The sequence below is a fragment of the Styela clava genome, chromosome 11, assembly GCF_964204865.1.
Source record: "Styela clava chromosome 11, kaStyClav1.hap1.2, whole genome shotgun sequence".
NCBI classification, from domain to species: Eukaryota; Metazoa; Chordata; class Ascidiacea; order Stolidobranchia; family Styelidae; genus Styela; species Styela clava.
The window spans coordinates 17,040,519-17,057,877 of NC_135260.1; the positions used below are offsets into that span (position 1 = coordinate 17,040,519).

The 17,359-nt window shown below is 33.5% G+C and overlaps 1 protein-coding gene across 5 annotated transcripts; it reads left to right on the top strand.

The window, feature by feature from the left end:
• Positions 1-5,137: 5,137 nt before the first annotated feature.
• On the top strand, positions 5,138-14,870 carry LOC120347520 (uncharacterized). 5 transcript variants are annotated; one of them, XM_078118200.1, is made up of 7 exons: positions 5,138-5,220; positions 7,434-7,620; positions 9,979-10,041; positions 10,517-10,631; positions 11,904-12,044; positions 12,768-12,886; positions 13,617-14,870. In XM_078118200.1, the coding sequence occupies exons 2-7, from the start codon at positions 7,475-7,477 to the stop codon at positions 13,774-13,776; spliced, it is 744 nt and encodes a 247-aa protein (XP_077974326.1). In that variant the 5' UTR covers positions 5,138-5,220; positions 7,434-7,474; the 3' UTR covers positions 13,777-14,870. The 5 variants fall into 5 exon arrangements, with proteins under 5 accessions (XP_077974326.1, XP_077974324.1, XP_077974323.1 ...); XM_078118198.1 differs by having other exon boundaries at positions 5,146-5,220; positions 13,440-14,834; XM_078118197.1 differs by having other exon boundaries at positions 5,147-5,220; positions 12,765-12,886; positions 13,443-14,803.
• The last annotated feature ends 2,489 nt before the right edge of the window (positions 14,871-17,359 follow it).

Consider the following 17,359-nt stretch of genomic DNA (forward strand, 5'->3'; position numbering starts at 1 on the left):
GACGGTCTTGACGCGTATTTTCCCATTGATTAGCAGTAAGGCTTCAATTTAAGCCGATTGCTGAATTTGGGTATTACGATTGTAATTGAATCTGGCCGTACTCAGGCCACATTAATGCTTCGGCACAGATGAATGCTTCTCTATAAAATGGTGGTTTGGCATTGTTGACTTTTCAAAAGCTGATATTTAATTTGGCCTAAATCATGGTATTGAAGGCATTTTCTGCTTTTTGTGGGCGGAATGTTTATGCTTTGATAAAGAATATTCGATTTATACCCTGAAAAAGCAAAAATTGCTTTTATGAATTAATCGAAGTTCACAAGGCCATGGAATATAATTTCGTTGTTATTAATTATTACATTGTATTGGAACCTTGAGTAAATTACAGCGGAAATAACTTATATACTAAATACAAAAATTTCAATTTGTGGTCCGTGAGCGGCATGAGAAATGTTTATGTTCACACTACTCTGATATTTCTGAAGTTTTATGGTTATTCTCGTTAATTATTCAACCATTTCACGTCATTCGCAATCAGTATATCACATTATCGAAGCGTAATATTAATCCGAAGTATCGTGATATTCCAGCAATACATAGTAACACTACTTTTACATTGAATAAGCTTGATTGCGACCGCTCGCTCAGAATTTTGTTAGATCGATGCACCTAAGAATCATATTTTTAGAGACACCGCGACCAAGGCTTAATAGTTGTGTATTCATGCAACGTGGAAAATATACGTTTTGCTTTTTGTTACGCTTGCATTTTCTCTCGGCGTAACACACTCTCCACGAGTTGAGATTACTATATTCACCCCCCAAGTGTGGTCAATAGAGGGATTTATTAGATGTTGAAATGATTAAACATTGAAGGCATATGACAACAAGTTTGGATAATTGCTATAATTTTTTTATTTGTAATAGCTTTGTCTGTCAACAGAAATATTTCCGGAATTTCATAAAAATCGGGTAAGGAGTTTTATTTCACTTCTTATATCCTCCCTGAGGAATTCTGATATCTATTCCATATTGAAAACATTCGGAGAAAGTCTAGAATAAGAATTCCGTCTTCATTAAAAATGTATACCGAGATTTTGCCCGGTCAAGTGCAAAAAAACGACGCCGAATGTATAATGAATGTGTCGAGTGTATCGATATCACACAAATTTTCAAATAGCGTGTCCGACAATGCAAAGGATGTGTAAGATATTGTATAACAAGATGTTTGAGCAACTAGAACTTAGCCCAAAAATTGTCTAGGTTTGCTAATGGAGTTTGAAAAAGTTGTTGTTTGAAAAGGAAAGATTATAGTATTAGTGTTTTTGACAGCTACTCAGCATAAAAATCTTCTTTGACTATTCAGCCTATGTTCGGCCAAATTTCAATGCTCAATAGACAATTCTGTGCAAAAGAGATACTAGACCAAATAGATCTCAGCTTTATACAGTTATATAATCCTAACATGTTAGTGTTCAGTGCTTAGATTAACTGCGAATTATTGATCCCGGTCTGGCCGCGCAAATCTCGAATTGTTAACTATGTGCTAATATTTGATTCATTTACAAAATAACATGTAGCAATGTGCAATAATTATGAATTTTGACATTTTCTTACTTATTACACTAATAAATTTACCGTACAGTTTCCCACGATTGCATTTCATCAAGTTTGTGTTTTGAACGATCGTTCACATACGTTGAGCTCCATTATTTGCTAAACGTGTATTGGCGTAAAAGTTCTAACACCTCCTTATTTAAAACCAATCATTAGATGAACCTCTATTGAGTTCAGATTCTTGAATGGAAATCATATGGCATTGTCAATATAATGAGATAGAACGAACATATATTTTACGCCATTTTCGAACAATCCGAAATCAATACGTGTTATTGATTTCGTGAAATAGGCTCAACAAGAGATAATAGAATATAAATGATATTCACCTATTGGAAAAGTCATATTCAAATACATCAATCGAAGATTAGTTTGTTACAAGGTAAATACCTCGGGCATATATTTGATTTATATAGAAAGAGCCGTTAGCGAAAACGAAAACAAGGTTGCTATAAATAAGTCTGTGTTTCAATACATTATTTTTAGGCATTTGGAGGTATAATTTCGCAGGTAGTTTTCCAATAGAAGCATTTTTGAACCAAGCTTGATATATGGAAAATAGTCGACGTTCAATATCACAAACAAAGAATGTTTATAAGAAACATCAAAGCCATAAAATGAATTCGCTATATTATACAGGATGACATGAGCTTATCAACTCATAAAAAATTCAATCATAATGAACTACAGCTCAATTTTAACTCTAATCAATTCTTGATATTTTAAATACATACAGAGCTATACATTCGTACATTAGCTCATGAGAAACATGGCAAACTGCAATAAATCATGTCGTAAAAGGTCACATGGTAATTGAATGTCATAGAATGATGCCACGCGTATATTACTTTCGACTTTGTATGGCATTGTATGTAGAACGGCTGTGCCACTGTTATCTGTGATATGATATGGTTATTCCGACTTATATGACGAGATCTTCAAATTAACTTAATCTGCGATTTCTTCTCGTGTTTTTAAGTACAGAACCAGTAAGTCCTAACCATAAAACAGTTAATACATGTCAGTTCTTTGTTAAAAAAACGTAATTGGAAAAGTAAGAAACGCAGGATTAAGACTGCTTTCAAAATCAATCTGATGTATGATGTATTTAGTAAGAATTGAGAAATTTGTAGATTATTCTAAGTCTGTTCAACTGCAGGGATGAGAGCTATAAGTGGCTTGATTTAAAAATGTGTTTGTAGAGCTAGTGAAAAGACAATAACACCCAATATAAGTTTGGTTTTTTTATGAAAACTTCTCCAGTAAAGGTGATATGAGGTAAATCAGCTATGAAAGGTTGTCTTGCAAATAATAAGTCGTTATCTAGTAAGATTTCAGGTTCATTAACTTATACGACACAGTCAAATAGATTTTTCTACAAATATATATAATAGACTTAATTCTAAACTAAAAAAGTCTTTCGACATATTTTCAACAAGTCGTAGTAAGTCATAGCAAAACGTACCTTAAATTCAGTTTCATTGCCTGTTGCAAAATCATAGTTTAGCATCTTACTCGTTGGCCATTTTGGGTTTACGTATATCGTTTGTGGTTTTAGCTACGAAACCCGTGGATGAAGTCTGTGAAAGTTTCGCAAAAGTTTTTGCATCAATATTATAAAAATCATTTGGTCTACCAGTAAACTTGTGACTAGTTAATTGGTCAACAGGGATTTTTAATCAATTGCAAATGCAGAGGGGAAGTCAACTATCGACTTCTAGGAATGAACGTGTTATCTGGAATCTGAGCTTTTTATCATTTTGTAACACTATGTGATTCTGCATATTTCTCGGGGATGTCTTTACTTGATATTGATCTTGTTCGTTATCTTTTTATATACTGCTTAGCATGAACTAGGGTAAAAACACAGACAATTTGAGAATAGCGTTTATGCGCTTATAATGTGAACCACATCAAAGAAAACCTTTGAATCAATTCTTGTATTTTGAATGGTAATTGCTGAATATGTGTCTTTATTGACCATGTCAAACGATTTTTCTCGCATAATTATTCTACGTCGCCCTAACGTTTGGGTCGATAAATTCTTATTCTCGTTTGTGATTCTCACGAGAATCCAACGCTAAGTACCTTAATTATTTCCACTTGTACAGCGTGCCAAAAATATCTTCTGATGAATTTTCGTTGACCTGCTGCTGAAAAGGGAATGATTTATGAATAGATATATATGTACATTTTTCGATTGATTTTGATAATCTGATATACTGTAATTCGTTTCTCCTAAACATTTGTTAAGCTAATAAAAGAATATTATTTTTTGATGTTAGTGCAACCTTCATTTTAAAAAATACAATATTTAGCAATATAGCTGTAGTTTGTCATAATTTTTTTCGGGTTTAAATTTGGTCATATTAGCTTATACTGCTAATTTTATTACTGCAGAAAACTCGATAGCGTATCAGAAATGAGAGCATTTCACCCACTAGAAACATCTTATAAACATCAAAATTTTATTCGCTTCGTCATCACAAACACTCGTTTCGTGTTCAGTTTCCACCAAACAAAATACATATATAGTTTTGTTTGGGACTTTGGTGGTTAGTTTTGCCGTTGTTTTGAAAAACCCGTTCCAATTAAGTCGGATAGCAAATGTTTTCCCACGATGCCATTCCAGCCGAACAACAATTTTGTTCATACCTTAGTTAGCAACGGAACCGGGGCGGTTAATTTGATTTATTTTGACAAAATTTTATTAATAATAATTTTGAAGAATTAGGGAGTAATTCTATAAAAAGCATATTGTTTGTCGTATTTAAATGAGTGCGATATTATCTTGTCGTAAGCATTGTCAAATGGGCTGTCAGGTTCAGTAACGATACAGTCGATAAAACTGAAATACATCCCTCTGTGAGTACATATAATAATATGAAAAAAAAACAATGATTTTAACTTGAGTTTTCAGTTTTCAGTAATATGATAACGAAAGACAGCCAGCTAGCTAGAAAGATGTGTTGTCAGCTAAGATAAAATTGATTGATTTCGATAATATAAAAAAAAAAAAAATTAACTTGAGTTTTCAGTTTTTAGTAATATGATAACGAAAGACAGCCAGCTAGCTAGATAGATGTGATGTCAGCTAGGATAAAATTGATACGATTCGAATTTTGGAACTCTCATAATGCATCGATCTAATTATTTATCTATGTTAGTACCAAGTTCATTAGTTTTATTTAGACTCGATTTTATAAATACTCTGCAAACACTTTATTTTTCAGATTGAGTTTGATGTGTGGCTCATCCCTTTGTACAAAACAATCTTATTACATATTTTAGAACTTTCCAAAGGATTTTAGAGTTTTCTTTAATTGAATCCTTCGAGGATTGTAGATGCCAAAATAACTGCCGTGGCTCAATTCAATTATAGATTTTACCTCCTGTTTGTAGAAATAGGCCAAGAAGGTGTATTTCAGACCTGTCATTCTTAAGATTTCATAGTTTCCCCAAAAACAATTAATTTGCGATTTTATAATTTGGATATATTAGGTATTTCAGTTGCAAAAGATGATGTGAGGTTTTGTAAAACTTGAGTCAACTTGAATAGGAAATTCTTATAGTTCGAGAATTTTATATTCGTATCATACGTAAGGTAAGAGCAGTTCACCATCCTTTGTGAGTTTTTTTAACGGCTTTATACTTAGGAAGTGCTTGCATGTAAATGAAAAACTAATTTTATGCATCTTGAATAGTCCTACCCCGTTCATTGACTACGCCTGTTTCAGTTGTATGGATCACATTTCATATGAATACTTGACCTTCTGCCAAATGATATATAAACCACAACATGAGATGAGACCCACTTCATATGCTTACGTTAACCCTTTTTCCAGCAATATATATCTACTCTAACTCAGAACAGTAGGGCAACAGACAGACGAGTGTGGGGCAGGTACGTGACAAGTGTGAGATAATTGGGGCAGGCTGTGGAACATGTGAAGAACAAGCGGCGCACGGCATTTTGGGACACCGCACTCACCCTATAGCAAAACCAAACGATTTCTTTTTCTTTTATTCTAAATAACGGAGTAGGATTAACTGAGTAAAATCTTATAAAATTCTTCGGTCTACTAGTCCAAGCGTAAAGATTGGTTCAATTGAATGCTTAATGAGGCGTTTAGTATTTTATTTTGGCATGAATACCCAACAACGAGAGCGTTCACATCATACGTGTTTTATCATTCACTTCGTAATAAATTACTAATGTTATATACGGTGCTCCAAGGCCTTAGTGATACCCACTTTTGAACTTGTATCCTCCAATTTACTGGGACGTTTAATTATTGCTATTATATTTAAACCTATACTTCTAAAATTATGACTGACTCCAAATAAATACAATTACGACGATTAGATTTTATCATTTCGCAGTTTTGACTTGTGATAATGCTCTTCTGAATACGTCAGCAAAACTTACTGACGTAAACTTACCGAATCGATAAAAGACTAAATGATATCTCAATTATTTGAATATAAGAAGTTAGATTTTGGTAATAAAACATTTTGTTTTCCAAATCAAAGAATTGCAAACATACACACACACGTACAGTGCAGTAATAATACAGGTGGGCTGGACGAATAAAACTTTTTTATAAGATTTTGGGTAAAAGATTTTCAAATTTAATTCTTTTAACTAACGAAAAATAAATTGTTACTGCGTTGGCTTAAGGGTTTCTTCATTTAAGTGTTGATCGTAAACCTGGCATTCACGTACCAGTTTATGAAAATCAAAATACATTTGAACGACCATTCGCCGATCCAGTTTCTGTGATATCGATACATATATATCAGAAAATGAAAATCAGTGATTTATTTTAATATGGCCGATTGAATGCGTCGAGAACTTGGACATTGCGTCATCATTCAAAACGTACAGCATACGAAATAGCCATAATTCGATCTTGATGTGCTGCCTTAATTCTTCGCATTCTATTGCGCTGTGTAGATTTTGAAGATGTGCACATAAGACAATGTAGACGTTTGGCAATATATAAGATTGAGAATCAAGTACAAACATTCACGTTTGGAGTGAGAATCTACCGACTACTCTATTTATGAAATTTGAAAAATAAAACTTCAATTAAATTCAGCTATACTTTAAAATTTAATGTATAATTCATATATCGTTGATAACATCTTGAAATTATCAGCCAAAATGTCATCATCATCGCTCAATGTTATCAAATTTCATAGCTGGCAATGAAGTAAAAAATTATCATGACATAAAAAAAAAACAGGTTTAATACCTGGGCAATGTCTGATCATACGTGGTTTGGTAATTTCATGTTATAGATTTCAAATGAAATTTAGTCACTCCAAAGATAAGATGATCATTTATATTCCCTGTTTTCTCGATTTTTGGAGCACAATGTTGAAAGTATAAGATTTTAATAAGAAACTATTTACTGAGTGACCATGCTTTCAAGCTAGAACCTCATTAATTATTTATATATATCATAGAAGAAATATGGTGATTATGCGTCAAGATGCTGAAATGATTGTTCACCGTTGCCATATTTTTAAATCTCATCTCACGGAAACAAATCTAATTAATAAAAGCGAACGTGAAAGCAAACAAATTTTATTTTTTAGGAAATATTAGAAATCACTAAATCGAAGTTTCACATCTATCACTGGGGAGAAAAAAAAACTAATAGACTCCATAGTCACGTGGCAAACTCGAATTCACGAGACTAAAATTTGGGTGTAAAGATTTATAAAAATAACTGTATATTTCTCATTAATCAATGGGTTAAATGCTTCCGCTAAAATTCTCTTATTCATCTCGTTTTTCTTATTTTGTAGATTCCATTTATAAATTTAAGAATATTACATTGACCAACATAATGGCGGGAATGATATCTTTTCTACATAAAAGTCAGCTTCGTCTGGATTCCGGATCAGGAGCTGCTACGATGGAAGATAGTGGAAATGATTATAGAAAACCCTGTAGAAGAAGTCCTGCCAGTGGAAGGCGTATTCTTGCGCTCGGGTACGAACTACGTATATTTATTGCAATAATATTTCAGTTACAATAAGAATCAAATAAGGATATTTGTAACGACTCAACTATTTTGTGACTTCGGCAAGAAAATATTTCTAAGCAAACTAATGTACAAGTGACAATTTCTTGTGAGGCGTTTTCACACCAATTATCACACTATTCATTTTAACATTTCTCCTTAACATATGGAAGCTCAAGTAATGACGAAACCAGTACAAAATAATCAATTTTCATATGTTTATTTAACAAACCATTATCGCGTTATGCTGCTTATAACGTTAATCGCCGTGAGGTTAGTTAGATTAAGCAACTTATCAAATTACTACTCTTTTGTGACATCTTGCGCTTCCGTATTTTAGCATCAAAATATTCACAAGGACTAAATCGAACATGTGTTTATATTAGGGTTTATTTCGTTCTATATATTTGATCTCTATTTTATTCCTCTATCAGAGTAACCGTTAAATTATATTTGAAGCTTTCCACTCAAGTGTTAAAGTACACCTCCATTTGTCATATTTATTCGGACGGAAAATCTTTATTTCGCACATTCCCTGCTGATTGCGATGTCGGATAGTAAGTATGATTGCCAGTGTACTTATTGCTGTTTTAGTATTCCAGAAATAATTTTTGCGGCAAAAGCTGTTGTATGTTAATAAATAGAATAATATAGAAGTCGTTCAGTAATAGTAAACTATCGATAAAATGCAGAATATTCACCGCTGATATCAATTATTATATATATTTTTAGTTTTTTCGTAATGTGTTTCGTTTTGGCTGTTTACGGTCTATTTTTTATCTAATGTAAGTAATTTTTAAATACTCGCAGCGTATCAGAAATATTTGGTTACGGTCATTAGCCAGCTTAAAATACCAATTGATTCAAATTGAAATCTGTAGCGTCATTACCTACTTTTTGACATTGTAATTAGTCTTTTCGCATTCGAGGCGTCCGTTCGCATTCTGTCTGTCGCTATGGGGCTTAATTAACTCAAAATGAAATAATTAATTGAAAAATCGTCATCGCAATCCAGGGTCGAGCAAACTTATATTGCTATTAAGTAAACCTTTGTGTATTTACCTTTCACCACTCGGATATTCTATGTTAATATTTCATATTTCTGATTAGTGAAAACTATCGAAACTAAACACGAAATCATTGTTTTAAGTTTGAATTGTAACAGAACAATGATATTATCATTGGCTGTAGACGTGATATACTCGTATGTTCGTGTATTATACTCCGTCTTACGTCAATATTATTTGACTCATATTGACTTTCAAAACATAATGTAAATTCTCTGGGCGGTACAACCCATTAAGCAGACTATAAAATGGGATTTTTAATCTTCTACAGTCAGTTATCAATTAGGCATTTTGTCTAAGATGGGGGATATTAGAAAATATGTAACTAAGCTAATCGAAAAGATTAGTAAATTAACTTATTTTTTACGTGCATAGTACATTTATGCTATTCACCCGTCTGTGTGTACTTGTATGTACAACGATTTCATTACCGCGAGCCTGAGGAAGTGAATTTTTTCAAAATTGCAGATATTAGGTTTCGACCGCATATTTTTAGCAGTATCTGATAACTAGAGCTTCGTCAGTCAGAATATGTTCAAATATTAGGGGTTTGTCCCGTCTTGAATTCGTAGAAAGGCAATATTTGAGTGGTAGGCCGTACATCTCTTGTTTCAATATTTTTGGGGGCGTTTGCTTCATGCCAGTTATTTATATATTTCTAGGTAGGTGAATGAGTAAATCAAAAAAATATTGAGAGTTTATACCTGGTTGGGCGGCGAAATGGATACAGGAAGAGTATAATTTGTGATTTATACTGAGATCTTACTGTTTTGTCCAGAAATCGAATTCTTTTTTTTTTTGACAAGTGATGAAATCACCATACTAATCGTCTTTCATTTAAAAGACTAGTGAAAATTATGATTTTGTGACTCAAATGCCACTCTCGGGCGCACATTATTAGTTAATTTATTCATCAATTTATTCAATATTATTCGTTTTCAGCTGTGAACAATGCTGGACAACATTGATACTTACATTTTTTAACTTTGTAATCTCACACGTTTATATTCTGAAATGATAAGTATCCAGAAATTGCAATGTAGTTTGCCAATGAAATATATACTTTTGAAATATCATATTTGCAATTGTACAACAAATATCGGAATTCTTCTCGAATGTCTTTACTTATTTATTTTGGCATTTTGAAAATATCATTGTTTTTTTAATATATATTTTTTTGGTAATGTCATAAACAACAAAATGTCGTTCAGGTTCATTGAATAATTTGAATAATAAATAGTTATATTCATTGGTCTTCAGGCACGGAATGAAAACTCTAGCTGGGCCATCAGACAGATTACCGAAGCGTTTCAGAAAAAAACGGTAAGGATATACCATGCTAGTGTTCTTCATGTGTATGTATAGGTTTACTTGTTATTTAATCCGAACATAGTTGTCTGATTCAAACACTCAAATATTTGCATATTGATTATTCCTGCTCGATATTGCACTCTGTAAAACAAGAAAAGTATCAGTTCATATTTCAGAATTTATATTTTATCGCTTTTTTATTGAAGTTCATACCGCTCATTTCTTAAGCCGTTTGTTCCTGTTTTATACAAAATTCACAGCCTTCCACCAATGTCAAAAGCATCATGTATTCGGAAATGCAAAATATCTCAAAATGTAACTGCGTATTGAGATAAGTTTCAATTACCCAACCCTATTTTGGCGGTATTGATCTTCATATGCTTGCATTTCATGCTCATTGTAGTAACTTTGAAAATCTCTGTAATTTTCGTTCATGCTTAGTGTTATTTTGCTAATGTTCCTCACGCACGTCACGTTTATCACTTAGTTGCAATGAAATTCATCCGCTACTTCGACGAAGTGTCTGCACTTTAATAATGGCGGGAGCAGGATTGATGGCAGGAATTACTATCTTACTTGTTGATCATTATATGCATAAAGAGGTAAAGTTAAAATTTTATCATGAAAACTTATTTAAAGCACAGTGAAATGAGTGAGCGAATAAATCTAGAGAAAAACAACGCAATCACAAAATCACTGGTATCTGCTGGGAGTTATTTGTGAACCAGTGTCTCCAATCTAATTGAATCGTTACCACACGCCACTTTCACCATAACATTTGATCATTAACAATTTAACAAACGTACAAAACGATAAGATAAGAATGTATAGCATCCCTTTGAGGTTCGCGTCGCGACTGCGTAAACTTTTGACGTCATGTTAGTGCAGTGTTTCTTGGAACGTTGGTGAACGTATAAAGTACAAGTAATATCAAAAATGATTGTAGATCAATGTTTATGGAAGGCTAGTGCATTTGTATATTGTAATGATCCGCTGTGTGTAGTTTACTCTGCCTATCAAGCGGTTGAACTGAACTTCCGTCTGTTTGCTGAAGGAAGCGAATCCGAGTTTGAAACTATCTTGTTGCACTCAACCGCGAGATGCAAAATTGCTGAAAGAAGTTTAAGTAGATATACCTGCTTCACTGCAAAAAGTAAAACATGAAAGCACGACAAATTCCCCGAAGTTTATCTGTCTGTTTTTGATGTGCTCCTCGCTATTATAACAAAATTCCGAACCACAATAGAAATGAGACATATTGTGAGAGATCCACTGTCCCAAACAGAACCCGAAATAGAAGAACTGATGTGAACCAAGCAATTGCATCTATCCCACTAAACTGCACGAATGAAATGCAATACATGAATGTTTAATATTACGTGTTGCTATTCTGAATTCTTTGGCGGACCGCGAGTCATCAGAAAAATTGTAACGGGACCGTTATGCAATTTTTTTTAAAAGTTTCCGAACCATTGATGTATACAGATTACAGATACATGTATATTGAAATTCAAAATAACTACGCACAATTACAAATAATGTCTGGATTTTATTTGGATAAATATTGAAAAAATCACAATTTTATACTTTAGATGGCAGGATACAATTTAGTAGAATTTCTACAACTATGGGCCATTCAAAACCAATTTATTCAAAATATAAAATTACCTTTCTATGATGCTTTTTGTCTAAAAGTGATTTCGATAAAAACAAATTTTAAATTGATAAACGGTCACTTTCACACTTTTCTGATTTTGTAGGTTAAGGTCTGAATGTAATGTTTCCAATCTTTGGCGTTTTATGACACGGTCAACCATAATACCTATTTTATACCTCAGTTTGTTTATATGATTTTTGTTACTGCATTTTTCTAGATTTCGAGGGCTGGGATAATAGTTTCATCTATATCACTGTGTTTTATAATTCTCGGAATAGCTTGGCTATGTTGGAGCACAGCTCAACTTCGAAAACTCAGAGAAAAGATTCTTGAGAAACAAGCTGAACGTGAAAATAGGGTAAATTGCCATTTGGAAATAGCATGACATCGTAATTTAATTTTTTATTTATCTCTGCTGTATTAAAAACAAATACTAGAATTATATATAGATTCGGCCCTGCAGATTCGAAAGTAAAAGTTAAAAAGTCAGTTTGTTTCACAATTCTGATATATATGCTATATTTCCTCATGTACGAGACCAGTTTGCCCCCGAGTACAACAACAAACAGTGGAAGATATAAATCCGTTTAGAATGGCAAAATCATTGAAATTGTTTGCCAAAACATTATTGATACTTCGTATTCAAAGCGTATTTTTACAAAGAAATAACTTAAATATTCAATAATTGCGCTACGCTGCGTTGAATATACAAAACTTTAACTGCATCTTGAGCAGAAAATATTAACGTGAAAACGAACGCATAGTTATTATTGATATTGCTGTTATGCACGAAAAAATTTATTTGGGTTTGTTTTAATTTTCTTGCCGATTTTTTTCACTACAGCACGTTTCACTAATTAACGTTTTGACTATTATCTTAGCGTCTTCCATACTCAAAATTTGGTGCTCCAGAAGTATTGCACCAAGATGTCGCACAACCTGAATTCTAACCGGTACACACACATACTATGTTCAGGTTGTGCGCCATCTTGGTGCGCATACTTCTGAAGGTCCCGAAGTTTTTGTGCGATTGTGTTTCTTTGCCATGAATGTATATTTGTTTAATTGCTTACAAAAGCAGGGGAAAGGAGGAGGAACAGGCCAATTTTATACTGATCGGCCCGCACATGATCCTGCATCTCTTTCTGCCGCCAAATGGCCAATGGAGTCCGTTATTAGAGAAGATTCATCTAAATCAAGGTGACTACATTCACGATGTTCTTTTTGTAATTTGACCTACAAATTGTTCCTTATCATTATTACCCGTATTATCATTTTATATTCATTTTTTCTTCTATTCAATCCGGACAAAAAATCTAGTTTGTATGATCGTTTTGACCCTGAAATCTCTACTTAGCTACATTTAATATACAAATCACGTTAGATACATCGATAGATTTAGAATGATGCAATTGAACCTACACCTTCTTCCCTGCCTGACTGCTAATTTCTTATTCTGCCGTCCACTTTGTTAGTAGAAAATGTTGACATATTCCTTATAACATTTGTTAAATTCACATTCTAACATTACAATTGAATGTCATTTAATTTATAAAGACATTTCAGATCAAATTTGTATATTTGATAATATCCACAATTGTAATTGACTGAGTTCCTGTTCGCATGCGATTACTGGTTTGTGAGTCTTCTGTTCGATTCCAATCGCACCAAAGTAACATCCCAGTTTCTGTTTTCGCGTCCAAAACAAGATATTAGTTTGAAAATGGTAATTTTTGCAAATACTTCAATTTAGAAGACTAAACTCTCGTAATAGCGTCGAATATGAGGGTGATATTCCTTACAACGTTCCCACAAACTCCAGAAAATATAATAAGTTCAATCAGCTGCCATCCAACATGTCCGGAACTAGTTTGATGAGTGAAAATGACAGCGTTTTTACACGTGAACTTTCAACCATGGATTTCTACAGACAAAAATCAATCGACAGTCGTCAGTCCACAGGTTCTGGTCCAGTACCGCAGATTTACGTCACAGGGTGCACCAACGAGCAGAAAAAAGAAGATAAGAAAGAAGACTCGTCATCCCGGAGAGCTCCTAAGACAGAAAACATCGAAATGAGAAAAATATGACTATGTAAAAAGTAGAGCTCAACTATTACGGGAAATAATAAGTGCACCGCAGAGGATGGGCTTCACGCGGTTTAAATAAATACGTGCCCGTTGCGATAACAGCGCCACTGATGGTGGCCATGCGACTGACTGCTAATAGCATAGAATTAAATATTATAATACTAAGTGAATGAGGTCAAATTCTAATCTTACAACACAACATTCTTAATAATCCATGCGCCATAATATTGTTCCAGGCAATTGTGTTCACCGCAATTCTCTTATTTTTGCACTTCCAATATTAAAAAGCATTTGATTCCAAGTTGCCATTATTATCATTAAAATTGTTGATCATATGCTTCAGTTTGACATAATTTCTAAAATACTCACACAACATGGCATCTGAACTGATTTTTGGATGAACAGATATATAATGGTATTGTGTCACTGATTTATCTGAGAATATTTTGTTGTCAACTTAATATTGCTAACGGCATATGATATACTGTATATAATTCCGTGTATAATCGGTACATTTTACAATCACTTCTGATAATAATCTTTTAATACAATATAATAGGCTCCGCTGCCACCTTCCATAGACAAGTTAGATTAGCAATTTTTTAATTTGAATCTTTATACTTTTCAGTTATTTATACGATGATCTAATATAATTCTGCCATGTTTTTGCTTTGTTTGCTATTTGAAACAATAAAAATATAAGTGTCAATGAAAATACGGCACCGGCTTTAGCTGTGGTGAAAATCAACATGAGATCACTGCTATCAATAAACTGTTCAATCACCAGAACGTGAAACATTTTTATAAAAGGTAATAAACAAGTCGTTCTGCTAAATTGTTGTTGTTGTCAATTTTTTTTGTTGTTGTTACGACGGTTGTTAGGATTGTTTTGGTAAGAAATCACCTTTCTGTGCAACTGATAAACCAACCGATTTCAAATACGGACAAGGTAACTAGGAGGCTGTTATCTTATCTTCCATCCCAATTTTTTGTCTTTGTTATTTGATTAGAGGGAAACACTTTGTATCCCGCAACGTAACGCTTGCCTTCGATCAGTTCTCAGTTCCCAAATACTTTACCGTATTGGTACCAAATTGCCCATTGCTCTCTTGTGTGTATTTTTAGCTTTGGAAAATCGCTCTCACTCCTCTCCCATGTTTGAAGTAAAATTTATGATATGATTGTCAATGTTTGCATACTTGAGTCGAAATTATCAAATTTCCCTATAGTTATATCCATGATATATACTGATAAAAACACGTTTCGAAATGTTTGTTTCTAGTTAGTATTTACCAGACAAGCGTAGCCACTTTACGCATTCTTATCGCTTTAGTTAAGTATTATTTGAGATAAGGCGTCTCAGATAGCAAAGCACGACGGCACGATCTTCCTAAAGCTTGCGTGAACTAATGCTATTTTACCAGAATCATTCTTGTATTTCAAATCGTATCTTCAAATGCTACTGATTGGGTATTTTGATGCATTGTTTCGTTTGTGTAGAAATTCATCACCATTCTCATAACCATTTTGAAATGTCATTCAATATGAGAATCCTTGCTAGACTTCGATGATTATATTATATTTATATCTATTCCTAGTTTTCAGCTTATATGATGTATTGAAACAAAAAGTAGTATATATCACACCTAGACTACCATACCGAAACCTTATAAAAAAGACTTCCGACTTCGCGTAGCACAAAATAAGCTGACATGCCGTTTAATTTTGATGAAGTCACTACACAAAATTTCGAAGTGAAAAACGAATTCCGTAGAAACCACAAACATCTTTGAAATAAATAAAAGTAACAACCCTCTACTGAAAATTTCAAAGCCGTTGGTCCAGTAAATGGAGACAAAGGCGATTTTTCGTAACAACACGCAGAACGAACAGAGCTTAACATAATGTTAATAATAAAATACTAGGAAGCGATGCTAAAATATATGGAGACGAAGACCAAACGCGAATAGTCCACTTTACTTTATATATACAGCATCTTATCTAGTCTACTGTATGGTACGGAGAAAAAACTTTCGCGTAGCACGAGAGAGGTCGCAGAACCGCTACAAATACATTTTATTAATTTTGAAGAGGCCATCATTCAAAGTGTAAAACTAGGTTCCCTTATCTTTGAACCCGCGTACATTTGAACCCGTACATCTGAACCCAGAACAATTGCACCTGCATACTATTGCACCTATGGACATTTGCACCTACGGACATTTGAACCCATACATTTCCACCCATGGATTTTAGCACCCGCATATAGATTGAACCCGTGTACGTTTTCACCCGCGTACATTTGAACCCGCGGACATTTGAACCCATGTACATTTGAACCCACGAACATTTGCACCCGCGGACATTTGAACCCATGTATATTTGAACCCGCGTACATTTGAACCCACGGGCATTTGAACCCGCGTATATTTGAACCAACGTATATTATATTTGAACTCGCGTACATTTGAACCCGCGTACATTTGAACCCACGTACATTTTCACAAAAAATGTTTGCCCCAACGGCAATTTCCAGTCGCAAATAATTTTCATGTTACAGGCGCAAGCTCAATATTCTAAATGTCAACACTGTTTCACTTGTAGTTAGTTTTGGTGTATATGCATTTACCCGCTTCTACGAAGCAAGCATTTTTGAGTGTCATTGCAGTCCGAGGGATAAACGGTTCTTAACGATATAAACAACATTGTTCTGCCAAGGTCTTTTTTCTTTTGCTGTTTTTTTTACATTGACATTTGTAAATCCTTATCTCATTCGTTAGCCGCGATCTCCAAAACAGATGATTTAGAAAGCGGTATTTCGTTGAAATACCTGAAACCAGGGCTAATACGGAACAAATATCTAACAGACCAATGAAGTCTTAAATGAGGGTCTTACTAAAACTAGCTTTACAGTAATATTTTTAGTGGTCAACTCCTATAAATTTGTTCCGAAATTATTGCATCGAAAACGCCTACTATGATATCCCGCCCAGCATGAGATTTGGGAGCTCTGTGGCCACTTCATGTTTTCTTGCTAGCATGTTTACAAAATTGTTATATGTATGCATACACGACCACGCTTTACTGTTGAAAATGAGTGTTGTCTCAAATCAGGTTTTGCCATTTTTCGTAAAATCAATCTATAAATTGAATACTATTGTCTGTATATAAATAAATAAACGCACAGATTCTTCGTTTCTAAGAAAATATGAAATTAAGATAATAAAACTATGCCATTTTTGTAAAACAACATGTTCATAGCCAAATGCCAGTTTTATTGAAGTATTGTTTCATTAGAATGTCAGAACAAAACTATCAATAGAAATCGTAAGTCATGTAAATATGTTGAATATTCGAAAGTGAAGAAGTTTTAAAATCATTATCGTGGTCAAAAATGGTTTTTGCTGTTTACACTATTTAGAGTAAATCGAACATATTCAGCATATAGGGTCTGTTAAATATGATATTGCAATTTACAAACGACGTCATAGGTTACGGATTACATTTATTTTAATATCTCAATAAAGTTATCACTCACAAATTTGTGTCGAATGGGCCATCAATTTTGAGATAGAGTAGCTAT